This window comes from Archocentrus centrarchus, unplaced genomic scaffold (assembly GCF_007364275.1).
Source record: "Archocentrus centrarchus isolate MPI-CPG fArcCen1 unplaced genomic scaffold, fArcCen1 scaffold_86_ctg1, whole genome shotgun sequence".
NCBI lineage: Eukaryota > Metazoa > Chordata > Actinopteri > Cichliformes > Cichlidae > Archocentrus > Archocentrus centrarchus.
Genome location: NW_022060296.1, coordinates 11,613 through 33,510, shown reverse-complemented (window position 1 = coordinate 33,510; position 21,898 = coordinate 11,613). Strand labels below are relative to the sequence as shown.

General features: G+C 41.7%; 1 protein-coding gene across 1 annotated transcript in view; it reads right to left on the bottom strand.

The window, feature by feature from the left end:
- LOC115777925 (muscarinic acetylcholine receptor M4-like) overlaps positions 1-12,316 on the bottom strand; it is a 57,626-nt gene extending 45,310 nt beyond the window's left edge. The window contains exon 1 of the mRNA XM_030725948.1: positions 12,226-12,316. Within this exon, the coding sequence (XP_030581808.1) occupies positions 12,226-12,280 (55 nt within the window). The 5' untranslated portion in view covers positions 12,281-12,316. The remainder of the gene's footprint in view (positions 1-12,225) is intronic.
- Positions 12,317-21,898: the final 9,582 nt, after the last annotated feature.

The window sequence follows — 21,898 nt, the reverse complement described above, 5'->3', positions numbered from 1 at the left end:
AAGAAACAAAAAGAAGTCCAGTCGCCTTTTTCAAGCTCCAGAGACCAAAAGACATTTTATTTTTTCATGAACTATAAAATATAAGTTTGGTCAATTAGAACATACAATTTAGTTCAATTGGAAATGGAGTAGTGCTTACTTAATAGGCTGAGGTAAATGAACTGTTTCATTACTTAAAAAATTTAAGGCAATGAGTTACCTTGGTTTTTTTAAGTAGATTCAACTTATCCGGGTTTACAGTGTAGTATGATATGAACTGTAGAGCATGCTTTTACTTGATGGACCTGCATGAACTATTAAAGGGCCCTGAATAGCCCCGCGGGCCACACTTTAAGAACCCTGGATTTAAACAATGTTTTGTTTTTATCCCTACATCCACCACAGTGATTACACCAGGATGCAATTAATACTTTAAAATCTTGTTTTGTGATCATCAGCACTTGTACTCCCAGTAGCAAAGCTGTAATGGAAGATAATGGGATGACTTACACATCAGAGATTTGCACAGATACATTTCTACTGAAGCTGGAGTAGATAAGCTCTCGTCCAATACTGCTTATTGTAATTTGCCTCTCCTACTATTACACACTGAAAATTATTTTAATGTTCACTCATATCTAAACTGGAGACATCTAAACTGGTTAGGAAGCCTTTTTGCAGCAGCAGCAGATTTATGCCAAGTATGTATGAAGCTGTAAAGAGTGAAGTGTACGGCATGTGTAACCCATTAAACTCATAGCCTGCGTGGCCTGGCTGTGAGCTGTACTGTGCTTTCCTAAAGCTGTAAAACACCAGATTCATGGCATCCATCACTTCTTTGAGTGAGTGCTGTTTTCTGCCATGTCTGCCAATTATTGTCATAATCTGTGTAACTCAACACATGATGTTCTGAGGAAATTACTATGGTAGAAATGACTGTACATTACATTATCAAGACAACAGGGTTACATGTAAACTGAAGGCACTCTAAATGAAGTGGTCAGTCTTCAGTAGTTGTTAACCACATCATTCTAATTCTTTAATTCACCTAGTGCAGTAATCTATCATTAGTGAGTATTAGTATTACCAGGCTAACTGTCCATTCTACTGTAGTTTTGGGTCGCTTGCACAAATCCTCATCTGCTTCTTGCCAAACCCCCATCCTCTAATTCCACTATCACTCCTCTACATCCTACCCTTCCTCCGCTCTCCAACGTTACATCCCTTTGTGTTTATTTTGATGGCAGCTCACTGGGACTGTACCAGCAACATCTGCAGTTCACAAAAGCACTCGTTCAGACACAAATGCAGTCTGTAAATGCTGCAATGCATAAGCTGTATCATCACAAAACTAGGCCATTACAACATGGAAGCAGTGTAGGTGCATCTCTTTTCACAATCTGACAATAGTAGTAATAATTAATTACTAACTATAGTGTCTTACTGGTCTGGACAATAAAAATGGAAGCGAAATATGTTCCAAAGAAATCACATTATGTTTTCCAGTAATGCATTAATCTCATGTGTTGCTGTACTACATCTGTAATTACATTACAGGTACAATTATGTAATTACTTGTGGTACTTCAGTGATCTGCCTGACGGGCGCATAGAAACATGCTCTCTTCTTCCTGCACACTTGCTGCAATCAGCCGATTGCAGTTTGTGCTAAAAATTGATCATCTGCCACAAGGTGATCCAAGTTATCTGCCAAAAAATGATTGCTGGTACTTAAACTGCTGTAAATGATTTGCTGGCCTCTAATCTCTCAAACATATCTCAGACATATTTCTCATGGATCAAGTCATCTTGAGCCAGAAAGAACAATCCTGTCACAAGATAGAAGCTGCAGTTTTTGGCACAGTTGTCATGTCCTGGGCCGTTGGCCCAGCGTTTTGTGTTTATAGTTTATTTCCTGAGTCTGTCCTCCCAGTATGTTTGATGTCACGTTCCCAGTGTTGTGACTCGTCTGCGTGTTCCTTGGTTTATCACTTCCTGTTTTATTTTGCCAGTGTGATTTCCCTGTGCTTTGTGTTTAGCTTTGCTTCCCCTGTGTAATTAGTTTCATTTGCCTCACCTGTTGTTCCCTGCTGTTTTCTCTTGCCCTGATTACCCAGTGTGTATTTAAGCCCTCAGTTTCCATCTGTTCTTTGTCGCGTCGTTGACGTTGTGTGCCCGTGTGTTTCCTGTGCTCCCTGTGTCTGCCCGTCGTCTCCCTTCGTCTCCCTTCCAAGGTTTTTGTATTTGTTTTTCCCTACGTAAATAAATACCCTTTAAGTGACGTTTACCTCTGGTGTCCTGCGTGTTTGCCCTTCCTCGCCCGTTTCCTCCACGGCCATGACAACAGTGACATTTATATATCCTTCATCCAGGTAAAAAGTGTCATTGGCATTAAAATATAACATAATTCTTCTATAAAGATATGGCCAAGAAGGACTCAAGGTCTGCAGAGGTCAGTATCTATCAAAGTGGTCCAAGGAAGGAACAGCGGTGAACCAGCGACAGGGTCATGAGCAGCCAAGGATGCACGTGGGAGGCGAAGGCTGGTCCGTGCGGTCTGATCCAACAGTCGAGCTGCTGTAGCTCAAACTGCTGAAAAAGTTCATGCTGGTTCTGATAGAAAGGAGTCAGAATACACAGAGAATCACAGTTTGCTGTGTATGAGGCTGCAGACCAGTCAGGGTGCCCATGCTGACCCCTGTCCACCACTGAAAGCTCCAGAAGTGGGCATTAGAACTGGACCACAGAGCAATGGAAGAAGCTGGCTCATTTTGATGAATCACGTTTTCTTTCAGTTGATGTGGATGGTCAGGTGTACGCACATCACCTACCTGGGGAACGCCTGGCACCAGAATGCACCACAGGAAGAAGCTAAGCCAGCAGAGACAGTGTGATGTTTTGGGCAATTTTCTGCTGGGAAACCCTGGGTCCTTCCATCCATGTGGATGTTACTTTGACACCTACAGTATTCCCTGATGGCTGTGGCCTCTCTCAGCAGGATAATGCTCCCTGCCACAAAGCAAACATGGTTCAGGAAAGGTTTGAGGAGCACAACAGTGAGTTTGAGGTGTTGACTTGGCCTCCAAACTCCCCAGATCTCAATCCAATCGAGCATCTGTGGGATGTGCTGGACAAACCAGTCTGATCCATGGAGGCCCCACCTCACAGCTTCCAGGACTTAAAGGATCTGCTGCACAGAACGCATGCTAACGCAAAGATAGCAAAGAACCAGGAATGATGTTAAAGCTGAGTGGGTGCTGACCCCAGCCCAGCAGCCAGAGCCTGAACCTCAACAGGTAACAAAGGCAGTCATGCCTGCAGCATTGCTGCCTCTACATGTACAGTAGAATCACAGCCTCTTTGGGCTGGTTTTTTGCTTTGTGTTGTTGGTTTTTTGAACATATGTATGAATTAAAGAAAACTCAGATGTGTGTACTCATTAGGACAGGGACTTGTGTTGGTGTGTGAAACTGCAGCCTCAGGTTTATGTTGTTAATTGGTAATTATGTGACAATGTATTTTAGGTCATTTTATGGGCCAATGCAAAATAACGAGTTACATAACGAGTTATAACGAAACAAATTACTTTCCCTGATGAGCAATTAAGTAACGTACTGCATTACTCTTAAGAAAAGTAATGGGGAATGTGTAATACATTGCTTTTTTTGACTAACCACTCCAAAACTGGTGAGAACAATATGCCATGAGATAAGCTACTGTCAGGACTCGTGTAGCAGACTTTGAAGGCAGTTATGTTAAGTGAGCGTTTTCCTGAGAAGAAGCTCATGTCTGCCACATAAGAAAATGTTTAGAAAACCTTCTGCACTGACAGATTTGAGAAGAACGACTGGAAGAATGAGAACTGAGTGACAAGGCAATGACATCAATCTGTAGGCTGCAGGTGAAACAAAGCACTTCTTTTGTCTCCAGTCTAAATGCACCAAGCATGGCTATGCTGCACCCACACCCACAGTGGAGCGGATCCCAGCCGCTGAAGACAATGCCTGTTAATCCATCAGATAACCATCAGCCTACCAGCTTAGAGTGTCTGCGTTAGGATAGTCCACCAACTTTTCCAGTCCACTGTGGGCATTTTAGTTGATCTTGGCACATCATAAATCGTGGGGTGGCTGTAGCTCAGTAGGTAGAGCAGGTCACCTACTGATCGGAAGGTCAGCGGTTCGAATCCTGGCTACTCCGGGCTACATGCCAATGTATCCTTGGGCAAGATACTTAACCCCAAGTTGCTCTCCGACCGTTCTGTCGGAGTATGAATGTGAGTGAATGTTAGTTAATTAAAAAAGCACTTAGCTTCATAAAAATGGAAGTGCTTGTATGAATAGGAGTGCATGGGTGAATGTAAACAGGTTGTATAAGCGCTTTGAGTGCTAATACTGAGTAGAAAAGCGCTATATAAGAACTAGTCCATTTACCATTTACCATAATTCTGTTCTCCTGTACGGTGATAGCAGTCATGCTTTGTGGATCCTAGAACCAAGGCCCAAAGGCTTTCAGGTTTACAAACTCATCAACTTTCACGAGAGAGAGAAACTGTCACTTTAGAATTCTAAATATGTGACAACATCAGAAACAAACAGGTTCAGGTAGTGACGGGCACAGTGAGGACGTGTGAAACACACAAATGTTCGAAGCATTTGTGCTGGAAGTGCATCAAAATTTCGAAACAACCTGAAACCCATCTCCACACCTGCAGGCCAGCTGGTTATCGCCACATGTTGATGTTGATGTTCTGTGAAACAATGGCAGAGACCAGCCCTGCTCTACTCCAAACAAAGCCACTGATTACATCTATCAATAATTATGATCAACACGTTTTGGAGAAATCGCCGTACAAACAAGCAAAGACAAATATTGAGACAGTAACAAATGACTGTAAAGAAGCAAATACTTTTCTCTAACATGTGTGAGGCAGTTTCAGTTGCTTAGTAACTCAGTGGAACACACAATAAACCAATTTATAAAATAATATGCTGAGAAAGGATGCTGTGCTTATTGTGTTTGGGCTCAGGCGACCTGCCCAAGCCTCGGACAAAAACAGAAAAATTTGGATGTTTGCTTCACTTTCAGCTTTCTGGGAGTTCGTGTGCTCAGACAGAAGCAGGCGTAGCATTAGGCTTTATTTTCTATCCATTCAAAACTAAATATATAAAAAACTAAATATGTTTTCTGGCTTTAAAAAAATGGCTGAAATTTATTATGTTTTCATGAGCTAATTCTGACCCATCACAGCACTCTTTTTCATATTTTTACATTGAGCAACCTTTCCTTAACCTCGGCTTTATTTGCATCCTACACTGCTGTTTATGTCATATTTGCACCTGAAGCATCAGTGGGAATATAAAGAAGAAATTTGTCATAAGAATTGTTAAGAAATGGGTCGCCTGTATAATCTTTATTTTTTTGGTTGCTCGTCCAGTTCATATGGACTGCTGCCAACCCTGCGGGCCAGAGTGAGGATGAAGTCCCTTGATGCTGCAACATTTTCTGTCTAAAGTCAAGAAAAAAAACTGGAGAATTAGTTAGAGCTGAAAAATTTCTGCCTGTTGTATTTTTCTTCTTGGGATAGTTTCATGAATTTACAGTGCAGTGTGCCGCAGCATTAGGAGGTCACATTTACTGAAGTCAAAAGCTATTTCAGTCAAAAACGTTGTAACAGGCCAAGTTACATGTGAACAGAGGACCCCTTCTTTAATGTCACCTTCTCAGGTCATGCCTCCATTGAACTTGTGAGTTCTTGGAGAGTTTCTGCTTCACTTTCTCTGCAGGAGGTCAGAATCAGCTCCCAGAGCTTCTGCTTTGATGTGGACCACGTCCACCCTCATAGATCTTCTGTTTGAGGATACTCCAAAGGCCCTCTGTAGGACTGAGGTCAGGGGAGGATGGAGGCCACATCACGAGTTTCTCTCTGTTTATGCCCACAGCAGCCAGTGACACAGAGGGTTTCTTTGCAGCATGAGATGGTGCATTGTCATGCATGAAGGAGGAGGAAAGCAATCACTCAGAAACTCTCCGTACTTTTCTGAGGTCATTTTCACACCTTCAGGGACACAAAAGGGGCCCAGCAGCTCTCCCCACCTCCTTGGTGATGTCACACCCTTGTTGGGACATGGTGGCCAAGCACCACCCATCCACAACTCCATCCATTTGGACCATGCAGGGCTGCACGGCACTCATCGGTAAGCAAGACTGTTTGAAAATGAGTCTTCATGTATGTCTGGGCCCACTGCAGCTGAATAGTAGGTTTATGCAAGCTCCTGGTTTTCCTTAAATTTCCTTCATAAACTACTTCATAAACAGTCCATATACAGATGAACAAGTTTTCAGTCCTGTGGTCAGAATGGGTATCTGTCAATCAAACACAGCGTGTAAGATTATTGGATTAACAGAAAATGGTTAAAGAGTCGATTCGTTTTGCAGGAAGTGTCCTTTCCTTCTTTCTTTTTTTATTATTGTGGTTGTTGTTTGTTTTGTCTTGTTTTCCTTGTTGTTGTAAACGGAAATTTAAAGTGAAGGATTTTGAAATTGTTCACAGACTTGAACTGTGACCTTCAAGCTTTTGTCAATGTTTCAAAAATAAGGAACATAAAAATTATTAAAAGGTTGTTTTTGTTTTCCTCCAGGTTGATGATAATGTAGCTGCAGCAGCAGTCGGCTCACTGAGGCTGGGTCTGCACCGCCAGCAAGCAACGACCTCACCATTGCAGATTTTTATTGTACAGTTTTTAGTATATGTGAGCTGTTGTAACAGTGAAATATTAAAATGTTAGTTTGTCAAGCAGTTTCTCCTGCATAGAGAGTTTTTCATGAAAGAAGAAATGTAAAAAAAAAAGTAACAATGCATTAAATTTGATTTAATCACAGTTATGGAAACAAATTTATGGTTTAAAACTAATTATAAGTTAACTATTTTTCATTCCTTGTAAATCAGTGACAGTTTTTGCTGATATTATAATTCAAACAGAAAATGAGTTTCAGAATACGAGCATTTAAAAAAAAAGATTTATTAATTTGATACGACTGAATTCTGGTGTGTGTGCGTGTGTGTGTGTGTGTGGGGGGGGGGGGGGGGGGGGGGGGGGGGGGGGCTCAACAGAATCAAGAGGTGCATCTTACTGCGTGCAGGCACTTCAGTCCAAAACATGGACACATCTGTGGAAGTGAAATACTGCTGCTGCTGTTTATGGGAATTTTGTGTGGGACATTTTCTTGACTCGGATGAAGTCAAACTTGCTGTGATGAATATAAGAGGACAGAGGAGGAAGTTCAGACAGAGGAACCGGCCCGGCAGGCTGCTGCTCGACAAACAGGAGAATCAGAATTCAAAGATGAATACGGAGCGAACAGCTCAGAGAGAACAAAGGCACAGCTGATGATGTAATGCAGGTGTAAAGTTTACACCTGGGCCAGGTCTCCTCTTTACTGTGATCTTGAGCTCAGTGGGACACAACAGGAGCAGGTAAGGTGGGTGTGTGCACAGGTGAATGGAGAAGAATGGAAAACTGAGGACATCTGCTGGGTGGTTGAGGTGAGACAGGATGTAGGAGAGAGACAAAAACAGGACTCACTGCTGACAGATTACTGCAAATACTACTTACATGTGTCAAAACTGTAGGTTTACATAAAGTTCTGTGTAGTAAAAACTCACGTGTTAGTACCAATATCATCTGTTTATGGCTTTTACAAATGACTGTCTTCTCTCTGATTCTGGTTTGTAGCTGTATTGATCCAGGGTGCACCCCCCCCCCCCCCCCCCCCCCAAAAAAAAAAACATAAAAACAAAAAACAAAAACAAAACTGTCCTATTGAAGAATGTATAGATATTTTATAGCTTTTATCAGGACTGAACTCGAGCACATGGCAGAGCTGCATCCCTGCTGTGATCATATTTCAAATAAAGATACGTCACACAGGATAATAAACATTTAGCATGCCACGCTCTAACACTGCCTAAAGGTCACTAACCCTAAATATAACCCTCTCCCCACAAAGCTCCTCAGCCTGGTAAAGACCGTGCTCTGGCTGCTAATCAATAAACCTTTGATCACTTCAGATGGACAGAAAAAAAGAAAAAGTCTTCTTAAAACACAAACTGTAATTTTATTATGACTGAATGAAACCACATGTTAGGACAGCACTGTGACCTCTGCTGTAACATCTCCTTCAGTTACAAACATATTCAACACAAAATCAGACCCTTCATCTCTCTTCCTGTTGTTTGTTCAGCTGCCATCATCAGTGTATTAAAGTGTGTTTGTTTTAACACTCTGAATGATACTGTGAGCTCACCTATGTACTCAGGAGGGTTCAGAAGTGTATCTGAATTGAAGTGTTCACGCATATAAACACATCATTTTGTCCACAGCTTTGAGTTCCTTTGTGTAACAGTAGCTGCAGGGTGTCCATGCTGTCTTCTTACTCAGCATCCTCCAACAGCACCCACCTAAACTGATCAACATGATCATCAGCTGCTCAGAGGACATTACCACTAAACAGGTCAAGCTGCAGATTAATATGTAATTTTGGCTTTATAGAGGCTTCATAATTCTTCCACTGCTGCTGCTTCATATTTACTGTGTTTACTATTTGATCACATCTTTGCTTCTACAGTTTAAGGAATAAATGTTAAATTCCTGACGTTAGTTTGACACAAAGAGAAACCATGTGTAACCATTTCGTTATTAATCTCTCAGCATTGTTGAATATTGTTAGACTGGTTCTGTGGGATCCTGCTGATGCTATATGTCATCATAAAAAACAAATGTCTTACATATAATTACATTTATTGTTATTGCTGTGGTGCTTTCAGTGCCACTCACTTCCAGCTCTGGTAGATAATGCTGGGAAGCTCATTTAGTTCATAAAGCAGCAGCATTTCAGCTTTTATAGACGATCAAAGTTTCCACGTCCCAGTTTTTAGAGAGCGCCTCATATACACATTAATGATGAAATATGGCTACAAGCCTCTTTGCTCCTGTAGCATTGTTGGTGAGAGGTGTCAGCCTCTCTGACCGTCTGCAGGAGACGAGCTTTATCACTTCGGTGTGATCACATCTGTGCATTGTCAGCTGTCCACAATAACACTCACGCACACCTGGACAAACTTTGTGAATCTTTCTAAAATTTCACAGAGTCACAAAGTGTCATGGTTCCTGGACCCTTGTTGTAGTCCTTGACTTGTTTCCTGGGGTTTTATTGATTATATTTCCTGCCTGTGTTGTGTTTGTGTGTCTTGTGTTTAGCCTCGTGTTAAGTGTATTCATGTGTTTAGTTGGGGTCTTGCTCTTTTGCGTATCTAGTCTCACTGATTGGTTTAGCTGCTGTTTTCGATCTCCCTGATTGGCTGCCTGGTGAGTGCATATATTGTTCTTTGTCGTGTCCTCGTCACTGACTGTGCGCCGTATGTTTCTGGTTTCCTCCATGTGTTTGTGGAGTTCTGGTTCCCGATCAGGCCACCTGTCTATTCTCTATGTTTCCCTGAGAGGGCCAGCAAACAAATCTGAGCACTCGGAGTTAAATCCTGTCTCTGGAGCCCTGTGCTGGGGTCCGATCCTGCAGGCCACGCAGCGGTACACGACACACACACAGAGTGATTCACAACACAAAGCAATAATGGAAGACCAAAATGCTAAAAAAAACAAAAAGAAAATAAAAAACTATCATACAAACACAAATGAAGAGAACAACAAGAAGAAGGAATAATCCTGGAGTTAAAAGCACCGCCTGCTGTAACTAACTATCATAAATGTGTAATCCATATGCTGGTGTATAGAAACGTGTTCAGCAGAGTTAAAAGCCATCTGATGCAGTGAAGGTTTACAGCAGGTTTGATGCTTTGACCTGACAGAGTGCAATAAGGAGCTCTGATCAGAGATCAGCCATATACATCATGTATGTCAGGGAGAGATCGTTAAACTGGAACCCAACTGGGAACCAGTGAAGAGACATAATAACAGGGTGTGACGAGACTGTCTGACTTAGCAGCAGCATTCAGAACAGCCTTCAAAGATTAAGGAGAAAAGTGCATCAATATTAGACTCGTGTACAGTATAAGCTTATCTAGCTCCTCCTTTGGAATTACACGTCTTAGATTATCGATTTTTCTAAAATGGAAAAAAAACTCTTTTACATGTACGTCGAAGAATAAAGGCTGATGTGAAAGAGCCACTGGGTTTGAACAGCCTAATTCATGGCTGTAGCACTGTGGGCGAGCAAAACCTTGAAAAGCTTTATTCGCACTGAGTCAGTGTAGCAGCTTGGACAGTCAGATTCCCACAGACTCTGTGACCTCTAACCCTGAAACTGTTAATAATCAGCCCCGAGGAACACCGAGGAGGGCCCAGCACTGAGCTCTGAGAGACACCGCACGACTGCAGGGCGGAGTCAGACACCAACAGCTGTAATACAATCTACCGCTGTGGCTGAAAATGAGGGGGTGCTGTTTTATTTATTAATTTCAGATTCTTATTAAAATGTAAAGGCTGCTTCTGCACCACCTTTCACATCTTTGGAAACTGGTTTCACTGACCACAAACCTCTTCATCACGTTAGCATTACCTGCTAACGTGATGTCATCTCTGAGGCAGGTAGCAGTGATGATGTCTCAGGTAGTTCACTTTTACAAAGTAACCTAAAATTTCAGTTTCATTTCCCAAAAGCACCGTTACACAAACCACCTCAAAGTCTAACATAAGTTTTATTTTTAGTATTTGAAAATTCCTTATTATGTAAAATGCATTTATTTATTTGTTCAGTTGCTTTGAGTGTGTATGCATGTGGGTATGTAACAGTGCAGCTCGCAGGCTGTTTTCTACAGAGTGTGTGTGAACATGTTGTGTATTGTTTCCTTCTGTGTATAACGAGCTAATAACCTCTATGAAGAACATAAAGAAGCAGCTGTATGTCCACTGTAATCCGTACAGTTACATATAGAGGTGATAAAGAAGAGCCTGTTGCGACATTACTCTGCTCAGACAAAAGCTTTCTCTGTTAATCACTTAAGCAGGAGCCACATCAAAGAAATGAACACTCTGTGCTGCTGCTGCCAGTTTAAGCACAGCAGCTTATACAGAACCTGAGCTAGGTCATAAAAAGCACTTTACTTTACATAGAACAACATGTTTGTCTGCAATCAGGAGCAATTTGGACTTTAGTGTGTTGCCCAAGGGCAACTGGCACAGGGAGAGGCCAGGAAGCAAACCGCCAACCCTGCAATTAGTAGATAACCTGCTGTACTACAGGCGCCTTGTACATACAGACACACTGTACACACAGTCCAAAGACTGCTTTCCAAGCACCAATCAGAACCCGAGCGGTGTGATGGGAAGGAAGGGGAAGACAGAAGAGAGGAGAAGAGATGACTTAGTGATGGAGGGAGAAGATGGGAGAAATGAGAGAAAATGGAGAAGAGAGGAGTTGATACATCAAGCCCCTTATCAAGAACTGAAAGCTGTCAATCATGTTATTGGATCTATATTGCAACCTTTGCATTTAATGTGCTTTTCTGTACATATGAAATGTAGCAGCAGAACAGCTGAGGAAAGACATATTAATATGACCATGATAAAGGCATTTCATTAAATCCAACCCCCCCCACCCACCCACCCACACCCCCCACACACCCCCAAGGATGTTCCTGTGAATATTAAATAATCTCTTACCTGCTGATCAAAGCACATTTTATCAGTTGCGCATGCATATTACTACTAATAAATATTAAAACCAAATACAGCTCTTATTTATTTACTGCAGTTTGGAGACACTCTATCCATTTTTAATAGTGTCTGTATGTTAATAATGGAACACTGAGTCCTTTGTAATGTGCTGTTAGTTATTAAAATGTTTTTATTAATGCCAAATCACACCCATCACTGCATGCTTATATTGATTTGTGTTTATGTAGGCTGCTGCTGGCTTTTTCATATCTGTATGAAATTCATTACAATTCTGCCCAAACAAACTCACTTCACCCAGAAAGCCCTGCGACAACATGACATGATGGCATGTGTGTGCGTGCGTGCGTGGGTCACACACACACACACACACACACACACACACACACACACACACACACACACACACACACACACACACACACACACACACACAGAACTATGTAGTTGTTTAGTTTGTGTGGTTGTTATTGTGGCTCATGATGAACCCGCTGTCATCAGCACGAAGTGTCCCCACACATGGGCACATGTTCGCAGATGTTCTCAGCATCACTCACCGCTGATGTTCCAGACAGGCTGCAGCCCTGAAACTCCGTTACTGTCGTTACTCATGTTTCATGGCGCTGCACCGACAACAGCCAAGACGGGACTTTGTTTCCTTCTTTCTCCGTGTCGCTGTTTTCCTTCCTCTAAGTTTCCCACCGACTCTCAGCCTCCGGTAGTCCTCCTGATGCTTCCGTCGAGCGCACTCACAGTTACATTGTGTTGGAATCCTTTTGCTTCTGCTCTGGTTTTTCTTTGTGCTGTGAATTACTCAGTTTTAATAGTGTAGTTTCTGTCTGTGTGATGCTGTGTCAATCAGCTGCTTTTTGTAATAATAATAATAATAATAATAATAATAATAATAATAATAATAATAATAATACTGGCGGCAGCTCCGGCTCGCGCACTGAAATCAAAAATCTGCCCGCGGAGCTTGAACCGTCTCGCGCACCTCTCCGCTGCGAAGAAAGAGCGCGAGCGAGCAGGAGAGACAGCGAGAGACCGTGACGTCATTGTCTTGAGCCAATCCCCGCAAATCACTGCGTTTCATCGCTGTTAAGCCAAAATGTTAGTTTAAGCATGTTAATGTGCAGTAACAAGTCGCTCCTTGGAGAAGTGGGAAGATTAATATTCTGTAGTTTTCATGGGAAACACTTCCACTAAAAATCACAAAATGCAGCTCATTACAGCTCATTTACTAAATTAGTGGTTAAATCCGCAGAAACTGGAGAAGAGTGCAGAGGAAGAAGAGCTGTGGAGGGTCACCCCAACCCAACCGTAACCCCAACCCTAACCTTTGGGGGAGAAAAGAAGTGTGTGTGGGTGACTGCAGCTTCCAGAAGCCCACCATCACTCTTTCCTTGGTGCCTTTTCGTGCATTTATTTAACTCAGAGTTCACAAATAAAATTGTCTTTAAGCAGAAACTAAAAGCAAATGCCATGCTGTCAGTTTCCTCCCCCAGGGAGTCTGAACAGGAGAAACAGGAAACACTGTCAGAGTCTCTGCTGCAGCCTTTGCTTCAGCCATGGGCAGTGAAATGCATCCAACCCTCCGACTGACTCTGACCTCCGATGTTAAGTAATTACTCACAGTAACTACCTGTAACTGTGAGAGAAAAATTAAGACACACACTTAGTGGTGTCAAAGAACATAACATTAAACAGCAAAAGAACATAGAGTCTCCATAGAGTCCCAAAGTCTCTGGTCCATGGTCTCTGAGCATGCTGCTCATAAAGGTGATCAAACCTTACTGTCTGATGAACATGGTGCTCACAGTGCTACAGCTGAAGCCTTTCAGGGAGATGTGTCCACCTCTGAGAGCACCCTGCTGAGGCACGTTTGGCACATTAGAGCAAATGTTACCAACAAATTGACTTTATTAGAAGAGGTCTCATCCAGTCAGAAGACATTGACTCTCATTCTCTAAGGACAGATTCGCTATGAAGATGAAAAATGGAGAAGCCATTTGTAGGACTCACAGTCGTTGCATTCAGTGTTTCTGCAGTCCAGTCTCACTTACAGAGGTTTCAGGATGTGGGACCAAGTTACTCTCACACTCCACGATCAGTCAAAGGGGCAACATGCCAATGAGGACACACACTGCCAATGACAGCACTTACCCACAAATGCAGATGCTGGAGAAAACACTAGGATGATATCATTTCTGTCTGATTTCTCAGACTTTTTATCTGATTTAGTGCTCAGTTCAGATAAAATAATTATAGTGGGTGATTTTAACATCCATGTAGATGCTGAGAATGACAGCCTCAACACTGCATTTAATCTATTGTTAGATTCAATTGGCTTCTCTCAAAATGTAAAGGAGCCCACCCACCACTTTCAGAATCAGAATCAGAATCAGAAGGTTTTTATTGCCATATGGGTGAACAGGTTCACAGCATTAGGAAATTGCTGCGGTACTTCGTGCTTACAGAAAGAAACAAATAAGTATAAAAACTATAAGACAATATACAAGTATACAAATTGCAAATATACAGAGATATTAGAGCTATAACTATAGCACATCCATCCATCCATCCATCCATTCGCTTCCGCACATCCTGTTCAGGGTCGCGGGGGGGCTGGAGCCTATCCCAGCTGTCATAGGGCGAGAGGCAGGGTACACCCTGAACAGGTCGCCAGCCTGTTGCAGGGCCAACACAGAGTTACAGACAACCTTTCACACTCACATTCACACACTCAGTCACACCTATGGGCAATTTAGATTAGCCAATTAACCTAACCCCAGTAAGAGCTATAACTATAGCACAATATTACAAAATTACAAAATATACAGTGCAGAGACTAATTAAAAGATAGAAGAATGTAGACTATATTCCACTTAATCATACTCTGGATCTTGTCCTGACATATGGCATAAAAACTGAAGACTTAACAGTATTCCCTGAAAGCCCCCTCCTGTCTGATCATTTCTTAGTAACATTTACATTTACTTTAATGGATTACACAGCAGTGGGGAATAAGTTTTATTACAGTAGAAGTCTTTCTGAAAGTGCTGTAACTAAGTTTAAGGATCTAATTCCTTCATTGTTATGCTCTTCAGTGCCAACACAGTGCAGCGCAGCTACCTAAACTCTGCTCCCAGTGAGATCGATTATCTCGTCAATAGTTTTACATCCTCACTGCGTATAACTTTGGATACTGTGGCTCCTCTGAAAAGGAAAGCTTCAAATCAGAAGTGCCTGACTCCGTGGTATATTTCACAAACGCACAGCTTAAAGCAGATAACCCGAAAGCTGGAGAGGGAATGGCGGCTCACTAAATTAGAAGATGCTCCTTTAGCCTGGAAAAAGAGTTTGTTGCTCTATAAAAAAGCCCTCCGTAAAGCTAGGACATCTTACTATTCATCATTAATTGAAGAAAATAAGAACAACCCCAGGTTTGTTTTCAGCACTGTAGCCAGGCTGACAAAGAGTCAGAGCTCTGTAGAGCCGAGTATTCCTTTCACGTTAACTAGTAGTGACTTCATGGATTTCTTTACAAATAAAATTTTAGACATTCGAGAAAAAATTATTCATAACCATCTCAAAGATTATTCTTCATGTTCGGCTGCTTTCAGCACTGCTGGTATTTGTTTAGACTCTTTTGCTCCAGTTGATCTTTCAGAGTTAACTTCAATAGTTACTTCCTCCAAACCAGCAACATGTTTATTAGATCCCATTCCTACTAGACTGTTCAAAGAAGTCTTTCCATTTATTGATGCTTCAATCTTAAAAATGATCAATCAGTCCTTATTGGTTGGCTATGTACCACAGGCCTTCAAGGTGGCTGTAATTAAACCTCTACTTAAAAAGCCATCACTGACCCAGCTGTCTTAGCTAATTATTGGCCAATCTCCAACCTTCCTTTTCTCTCAAAGATTCTTGAAAGAGTAGTTGTAAAACAGCTCACTGATCATCTGCAGAGGAACGGTTTATTTGAAGAGTTTCAGTCAGGTTTCAGAATTCATCACAGTACAGAAACAGCATTAGTGAAGGTTACCAATGATCTTCTTACAGCCTCTGACAGTGGACTCATCTCTGTTCTTGTCCTGTTGGACCTCAGTGCAGCTTTTGATACTGTTGACCATAACATTTTATTACAGAGATTAGAGCATACTATAGGTATTAAAGGTACTGCACTGCAGTGGTTTGAATCATATTTATCTCATAGACTCCAATTTGTTCATGTAAATGGGGAGTCTTCTTCACACACTAAGGTTAATTATGGAGTTCCACAGGGTTCTGTGCTAGGACCAATTTTATTTACATTATACACACTTCCCTTAGGCAGTATTATTAGAAAGCACTGCATCAATTTTCATTGTTATGCAGATGATACTCAGCTTTACCTATCAATGAAGCCAGATGACACACATCAATTAATTAAACTGCAGGAATGTCTTAAAGACATTAAGGCCTGGATGACCTCTAATTTCCTGCTTCTAAATTCAGATAAAACTGAAATTCTTGTTCTCGGCCCCATAAATCTTAGAAACATGGTGTCTAACCAGATACTTACTCTGGATGGCATTACTTATGCCTCCAGTAACACTGTGAGAAATCTAGGAGTCATTTTTGACCAGGATATGTCCTTCAATGCACATATTAAACAAATATGTAGGACCGCTTTTTTGCATTTGCGCAATATTTCTAAAATTAGAAACATCCTTTCTCAGAGTGATGCTGAAAAGCTAATTCATGCATTTATTACTTCTAGGCTGGATTATTGTAATTCATTATTATCAGGCTGTCCTAAAAGCTCCCTGAAAAGCCTTCAGCTGATCCAAAATGCTGCAGCTAGAGTACTGACAGGGACTAGAAAGAGAGAGCAGATTTCTCCCATATTGGCTTCTCTTCATTGGCTCCCTGTTAAAAAAAGAATAGAATTTAAAATCCTTCTCCTCACATACAAGGTCTTGAATAATCAGGCACCATCTTATCTCAAAGACCTCATAGTCCCATATCACCCCAACAGAGCACTTCGCTCTCAGACTGCTGGCTTACTTGTGGTTCCTAGGATACTTAAGAGTAGAATGGGAGGCAGAGCCTTCAGCTTTCAGGCCCCTCTTCTGTGGAACCAGCTCCCAGCTTGGATTCAGGAGACAGACACCCTCTCTATTTTTAAGATTAGGCTTAAAACTTTCCTTTATGATAAAGCTTATAGTTAGGGCTGGATCAGGTGACCCTGAACCATCCCTTAGTTATGCTGCTATAGGCCTAGTCTGCTGGGGGGTTCACATAATGCACTGTTTCTCATTCACCTTATTTACTTTGTTTATACTCCACTCTGCATTTAATCATAAATTATTTTTAATCTCTGGCTCTCTTCCACAGCATGTCTTTCTCTCCCCTCAGCCCAACCGGTCGCGGCAGATGACCCCCCCTCCCTGAGCCTGGTTCTGCTGGAGGTTTCTTCCTGTTAAAAGGGAGTTTTTCCTTTCCACTGTCGCCAAGTGCTGCTCATAGGGGGTCGTTTTGACTGTTGGGTTTTCTCTGTATTATTGTAGGGTCTTTACCCACAATACAAAGCGCCTTGAGGCGACAGTTTGTTGTGATTTGGCGCTATATAAATAAAATTGAATTGAATTGAAATTGAATTAAGAGGTTCATTGCCATAGTCTGTCACCTTGCAGAGTAAAACCGTGATCTTCAGGGTCACAGTTCCTCCCTTTGGGGCTGCTGCATTTTGTCAGTTTCCTACCTGTGCACAACACACCTGGTACAGGCACAGCAGACAGAGATGTTAGGACTGACATCTCAAAATGTGTATGACAAAGGGAGCAATATATGGGAGAAGGATACTGGGGTGCAGAAGAGGGTGCTTAACAAAAAAAAAAAAAAAACACTGCTGTGCACCAGCCACAGCCTGAAGCTGAGCACTGTAGATGCGCCAGAATCTTTGAGCATCTTTTGGTGCTGCAATGTCTTCATAAATCACACACATAACACTGAGAACATCACACATATGACCCACAAGAACAGCACAGCTGGTGGAAATCCCACATGGAAAGTGTCAAAGTTCAGCACATCGGTAAATGGACCGAGGGCTGCTAGCCTTTTGTAGAGAAGGCTGTGTGTTACCTGTTGCTTGATAAATTATGTAAAGTGTCTGATTACTTTTAAAAACAACCATAAAATGCAGAGTTCTTGTTTTTTTTTTTTTTGGCACTATGGAAATTGTATTTACTCATACATACTCATACATACTAACTTTAGTTTTCCCTGCTCTTATGCGAGGCGACAGTGAGCACAGTCAGAGGCCTGGAACAGGAGATTGTGCCGTGAAAATTCCTGCTGACTGATCGTTTAATGCAACAGGTCAGCATGTCTGTCCAGAGCCCACAAGTGGGAACTGATGTGCTACAGCATGAGGTGGAATATGTTTTGAATTTCTTCCAGAAAAACAGAGAGAACTATTTTTCACCTGCTCAAAGAGATGCTGGAGACACAGAAGAGGACTTGAAGATGCCATTGACCTTTCCTACTGCGTGAATCTGAAAACCTAAACACCAGTTTCCCTAGGAGTCCCAAACTGCCGATCCTTTCCTGGCATTACACCCACTGAACAGTTCAGAGAGATATTTCCCTTCCACTTGTGAACTCATCACAGGCATTAGGGAGCACTTTAGGTTGATGGAGTCATTTCACAGTCTGTTTGGGTTTATTTATGGAAGAGAGGATATGAAAAAGGCCATCACAAACCACTTAAACATGGAGACAACATTTGGTGAAGTGAATGCTGAGGAACATCTGCACAAGGTGTCAGCTGCTGTCAGTGCTGTGCTATGTGAAAGAAACCGCTGGTCTGCAGAGTGTTAGCTTCCAGCAGTAATTCAGCTGAACTCCACACCAACCTCAGTGTTGCTTTGTGGCTCCTGGTGATGGGGTCAGTGACCACAGCGAGTGGAGAGAGACTTTATCAAGCCAAACGCTCATCCAAATGCATCTGAGGTAAGGACTGTGTTCCTGGAGCGGCTGTCAACTCCAGCTCAGATTTCAGCTGAGCATGAGGTTGCTGGACAAAGATAAAATTATTAGAGCATTCTTGGCATTAAAGCATGTGATAATGGTACAAGGAAATAAATTACGTATTTAAATCAACATGTGTTTCCTTGTTTATTTCTTTATGCTATTTCTTCTGATCCTTTTTTCCCTTTTGAGGTTGTCAGTGAGCTGTCCGTGGTGCTGAAGGTGCAGTTTATAGGAAACTACAGTTAGCTTCAGTGACTTTTAATTCCCGACACAGAGAGAGCCTCAGCAAACAAAAGTAAGAGAATGACAAGCTTCTCCTTATTCTACTGTAAAAATGCCAATATTTCATATTTTAATTAAAAACATTTGTGTTATTATGCTGAAAGTTACCAATTTGAATCCTTTGCTTTTTTTAAATGTGGGTCAGGTGATTGTTAGCTTGTGAAACAGAGCCCGTCATGCTTACTGGTTTGGTGTTCAGTGTTCTCTGATCAACAATGATACAGCCCTCAGATGGATACAGACACAATGGATATAACTGCACCATGGTCAGCAGATGTACACTACATGGTAGGTATGAACCAGGATTATATGTGTGAACATGAAATAGATAAAAGAGGATTCTGGCAGAAATCACTGTTGGTGTTAGACCTTTTATCATAAAGCAATACTTTGCTCCATACACTGACCTCTAACAGCTGTCTATAATAAACGCTCCTTCCTCTCTGTTGCACAGAGGCATCGTGCTGCCACACAGACCCAAACAATACTGTCCCAATCACCTCTTTGCTCCTGTGATTGCCTTCATTTTGATCAACAGTTAGAGTTTCCAGACACCAGAGGCCTGCCAGGGAAATTATTTGATTCAAATTTGCACTGCTAATGTTAAGGTAAATGGACTAGTTCTTATATAGCGCTTTTCTACTCAGTCAGAGCACTCAAAGCGCTTATACAACACGTGTTTTACATTTACCCATGCACACCCATTCATACAAGCACTTCCATGTTAACTAAGCTAAGTGCTTTTTAATTATATAACATTCACACACATTCACACTCCGACGGAACGGTTGGAGAGCAACTTGGGGTTAAGTATCTTGCCCAAGGATACATTGGCATGTAGCCTGGAGTAGCCAGGAATCGAACCCCTGACCTTCCGATCAGTAGGTGACCTGCTCTACCTACTGAGCTACAGCCACCCCAAAAGGTGTGATCAAAAGGTTCTGAGAACATATCAATAATATTCACAACCCTTACCTGAAATCTCATCTTCGCAGGCTTGGCCATGTGGCTGCTATTTTTAGATCATTTCTTGGAAGCCCCTTCAGAGTACTCACCTGTGTGTTTTACCATTTCACCAAAGACCTTAGACTGGGCAGGGAGCAAATAACCACTTTATTCAAACTGACCTCATTTTTGTGTGAAGGATTATTGTTCATTATGAAAGCTGGGTCTCCGGCTACAACAAGGCAGTTTTCAATTGGTAAGTCAATAGTTTTCAGGCTCAAAGACAGTGTGTCAGGTGAGGATCAGACAGGAGCATGCTGGGTTTGAACACTTGAACGCAAATTAAATTTTCATGTGGAAACATGTAAATTACAGTAAAGGAACCTTGAACCTTGACTCATGTGGATGAGGCAGGTTAAGTTTATAGAATAAATTTATAGAATAAATTGCTACATTATGGTTAAAGCACTCTGAGTGATCAGAGAGAGTAGAAAAACACTATTTAAATACCAGGCCAGTCCAGCCATCAAATAGCATATTTAAATGAAATAAAGATTTCTTCTAGACATTAAAACATTCTGCTGATTTTTTACTGTCGGGTTATTGTCAACACTAACTGTCAATATCTGCACTTGCAACAGTTACCATTATGTTTTAAACTGGTTCATAAGGAGTGTGCTGAAATAAAATTTAAAATAGTGCAGTTGGGGTGGCTGTAGCTCAGTAGGTAGAGCAGGTCACCTACTGATTGGAAGGTCAGCGGTTCAATTCCTGGCTACTCCAGGCTACATGCCAATGTATCCTTGGGCAAGATACTTAACCCCAAGTATGAATGTGTGTGAATGATAGTTAATTAAAAAAAAGCACTTAGCTTAGCAAACATGGAAGTGCTTGTATGAATGGGAGTGCATGGGTGAATGTAAACATGTTGTAATAGCGCTTTGAGTGCTCATACTGAGTAGAAAAGCGCTATATAAGAGCTAGTCCATTTACCAGTTGTTTGGACATTTATCCAAACTGAAAAAACAAAGACACACACACATGTTTATTGTTAAATGAGACTGCATATAAAATAAAATGACTTAGAAACATAAAAAGTAGTCACAGTTGATTAGAATGTACCCTATGTACATCTTTAAAACAGCTTTTAATGAGTTCAGAAAAGCTACACTGATTTTTAAAAAGTATATCAAATCTATAAAAAACCGCTGAATTAAAAGGTCTGAGATCTGTATGACATGGATAACTGTCACTATGCACAAAGATATTAAAAATATTAATGAAAAATGAAGATGTTGTATCAGCCAAAGAGCTTGTTCAATGTAAAATATGTTGCCAACAAAGCTGTTTTTCATATGTGTCCATCTGAAAATGTCTAGTGGAGCCTGTACCTGCTCACCTTGCCTGTTCTATCAAACCTGACATAGTGAGACACCTTTTTTATTATCCGAATATTCTCTGTGAAGGCGTTGCTTGCAAACAAGTTATTAAAAGTATCTTCTTTGTCACCTTGCCTAACATATCCTTGTGATCTGAGATAATAAATTGAATAAAGGCAAACAGTTCCTCGGTGGCCAGGCCTTATCCCATGAGGCCAGCCTTGCGCAGCCTGAAGAGGACACAGGCCGACCACCTGCAGAGGTGCTGTAGGGGTTGGGTCCAATCCCTGACTATTAAGGCTGGCTACAAGGACATGGATCATCATCACTCTGGTGGGGAAGGAGCCTGAGCTAGTGCATGAGGTTGAGTGACACTGGCTGGATATAGTTGGGCTCAGCTCAATGCTCAGGTTCAGGTTCAGTCTCCTGAGTTCACAGTTGCCCTCGGTGAGCAGTGGCTATCCTTGTATCCCCTCGGCTTGCTGCCTGTACATTGGGGTTTCTCCTGGTGGATAAAAGGGTTGCTTCCCTGTACCTTAGTGTCAAGAAACAGGCCTACTTTCATTTGTGCTTATGCACTGGAGAACAGTTCAGAGTACCCAGCCTT